This window comes from Haplochromis burtoni, unplaced genomic scaffold, assembly GCF_018398535.1.
Source record: "Haplochromis burtoni strain Fernald_Lab_line unplaced genomic scaffold, NCSU_Asbu1 Contig_1152, whole genome shotgun sequence".
Taxonomy (NCBI): domain Eukaryota; kingdom Metazoa; phylum Chordata; class Actinopteri; order Cichliformes; family Cichlidae; genus Haplochromis; species Haplochromis burtoni.
Genome location: NW_024583513.1, coordinates 69,050 through 71,317, shown reverse-complemented (window position 1 = coordinate 71,317; position 2,268 = coordinate 69,050). Strand labels below are relative to the sequence as shown.

At 34.0% G+C, this 2,268-nt stretch overlaps 1 protein-coding gene across 1 annotated transcript in view; it reads left to right on the top strand.

Annotated features, from left to right (window-relative positions):
- The first annotated feature begins 6 nt into the window (after nucleotides 1-6).
- The window catches only part of LOC121813117 (junctional adhesion molecule B-like), a 3,605-nt gene continuing 1,343 nt past the window's right edge, over nucleotides 7-2,268 (top strand). Inside the window, exons 1-2 of the mRNA XM_042216642.1 lie at nucleotides 7-89; nucleotides 1,915-2,259. Coding sequence (XP_042072576.1) covers nucleotides 20-89; nucleotides 1,915-2,259 — 415 coding nt within the window. The 5' untranslated portion in view covers nucleotides 7-19. The remainder of the gene's footprint in view (nucleotides 90-1,914; nucleotides 2,260-2,268) is intronic.

The following is a 2,268-nucleotide window of genomic DNA, read 5'->3' as shown; positions in this document are numbered from 1 at the left end:
AATACACGGATATACGGAAATGGCTGCTCCGACATCTACGCCCTTCTTCTGGTTTGGCTACTTGTGTGTCGTCGTGTTTGTGTCTGCAGGTGAGAAACAAAAAACAACATTCCTCTTTAACATAGTATGAGCCAGAGTTATTTAACAATACATTATTTAAATACTATCCATACCGATCATGTTTGAAACACTGGCGCTTATCTCTGTGATCGAAACTATTCTCGGTACGCCTGGAAACAGAAGTGCAGGCGGACTAATGCTGACGCCGTTTCTGCGAATAACGAAGTCAGACTTTCGCTTATAAAGTGAAAATATAATAAGTGTTGTTTTTTTTAAATGAGCGCGACTCTTCTACACTTATCTGCAGCCGTGATCAGAGTCGAGCTGGTTGCATTCTCTAAATACTGAAAACAAAAGCTGCACTACTTCCTTTATTGTCTTTTTTAACAGGTAGAACTCTGAAACATCGTTTATGAAAGGAGATGGGTTAATATTGTCCTCACAGTTCATAGCAAACGTGACCATCAGACCAAATGATCAAGATAACTAAGATTCCTTAGTAATTCTCAGAGTAACCAAAATTATAATTTTATTTTTGCATTTAATTCCTTCAGTGCAATAATGTCACTGTGGTCAGTGTGACTAAACCTCTGTTCTATATTTAAATGACAGCATCTGCAGTTCAGTCTTTTTAATGTTTTACCCAAAACATTTTCGTCCAAGGGATGATGTCAGCGTTTTACTGGGACAGTCATCAACAACACAATAAAGTGTGACTTTTAATTCAAGCTTTCCTTTGAAAATTCATGTATTAAAAAATGCAACCAATACACATAAACAGGTTGTGTAGTGTAATAGAAGAAATCAACTTGTTGAGCAAAAGGAAAGAAGAGCTCTTTGTAGAAACAAGGTCAAATATGTGAATCAGGGGTTTAGTTTTCAATAGAAACTAAACAGAAAACACTTTTTCATTCGTATTTATAATATTAGTTGTCATCAACTAATAATTTCACTTTTTAAAATCAAAATGTAAACTCAGTAAAGCTAATCAAAGCTGTGAGATTAAGGAGTATAGAGTTAAAATAAGCCACCCAAATACACTACAGGTAACTTCAAATAGTACCTAAGTAAGTTAACTAAATCTACTATATCTATTAAGTTACATTCAGCTTCCCACAGCATATATTTATTTTAATATATTTATTTCAATTTAAACATGCAGAAACATGCAGAAAAATGATCTTACTCTTAGTCACCACAGGTCAAATGTCAAAAACTCTTCTACTGCTTATTTTACTGAAGACTGGGGTGTTTTGTGTCACAAAATATGTATATCAATTAAAAAATTGATAAAATAAGGGTTAGTGTAATCACCAGAAATGTGCTTTGTTGTTTGAGAACAAAACTAGAGTTAATATTTTTAGAGGTTTAAAGGATATTAATAATAGTAACATAATAGTAATTGGTCATTGGTATGTATAAATGATCATAAGCTTATAAGAGATGGCATTTATTACAGCTTAATGACATCAACACAAATATACTAATTTATAATAGCTATTGTATTTGTTAAAGATAACACGTTTTTTGTTTATGACTCAGTGCTGTCATTGAGCAATTAAACGATAACTTTACTATTGTAAAAGTGTGTTTGTAATACAGTATGTTATAGATTCTGTATTAAAAAGATTCTCTTTTAGTGTGTACTCAGTGTAGAGCTCAAGCCTCTCTTTTTGCTTCATCTCAATCTGATCTGCTATAGATGTATGTTATATGTTAATGTTATAATTGTTGCTATAATCAATTATATATATAATCAATTATATACATTTATAAATGTTGCTATAATCTCAATCTGCTATAGAAGTGAAAAGTTGTACTAAAACTTTTCATCTGTGTTGTTTCCTCTTTCAGACCAGAAAATCATCACAGCTCCATCTGGGCAGAACATCAGTTTGCCCTGTCGAGCTCCAAACAACAACATAGTTGTAGTAGAGTGGAGCAGAACTGTGCAGAATAAAGAATATGTCTTTTTGTATCGGGATGGGCAGTTTGTTTCTGAACAGCAACATGAATCTTATGTTAACCGGGTGGATCTGCAAGACAGACAGATGAAGGACGGAGACGTGTCTTTGATTCTGAAGAATGTGACGACTGCTGATATTGGAAAATACGAGTGCCGTGTCTTCATGGGAGAAACAAATCGCGGGAACAGTGAGCTCATCAGCACCATCACACTGAGTGTTGTTGATCCTCCAGGTGAGTGAG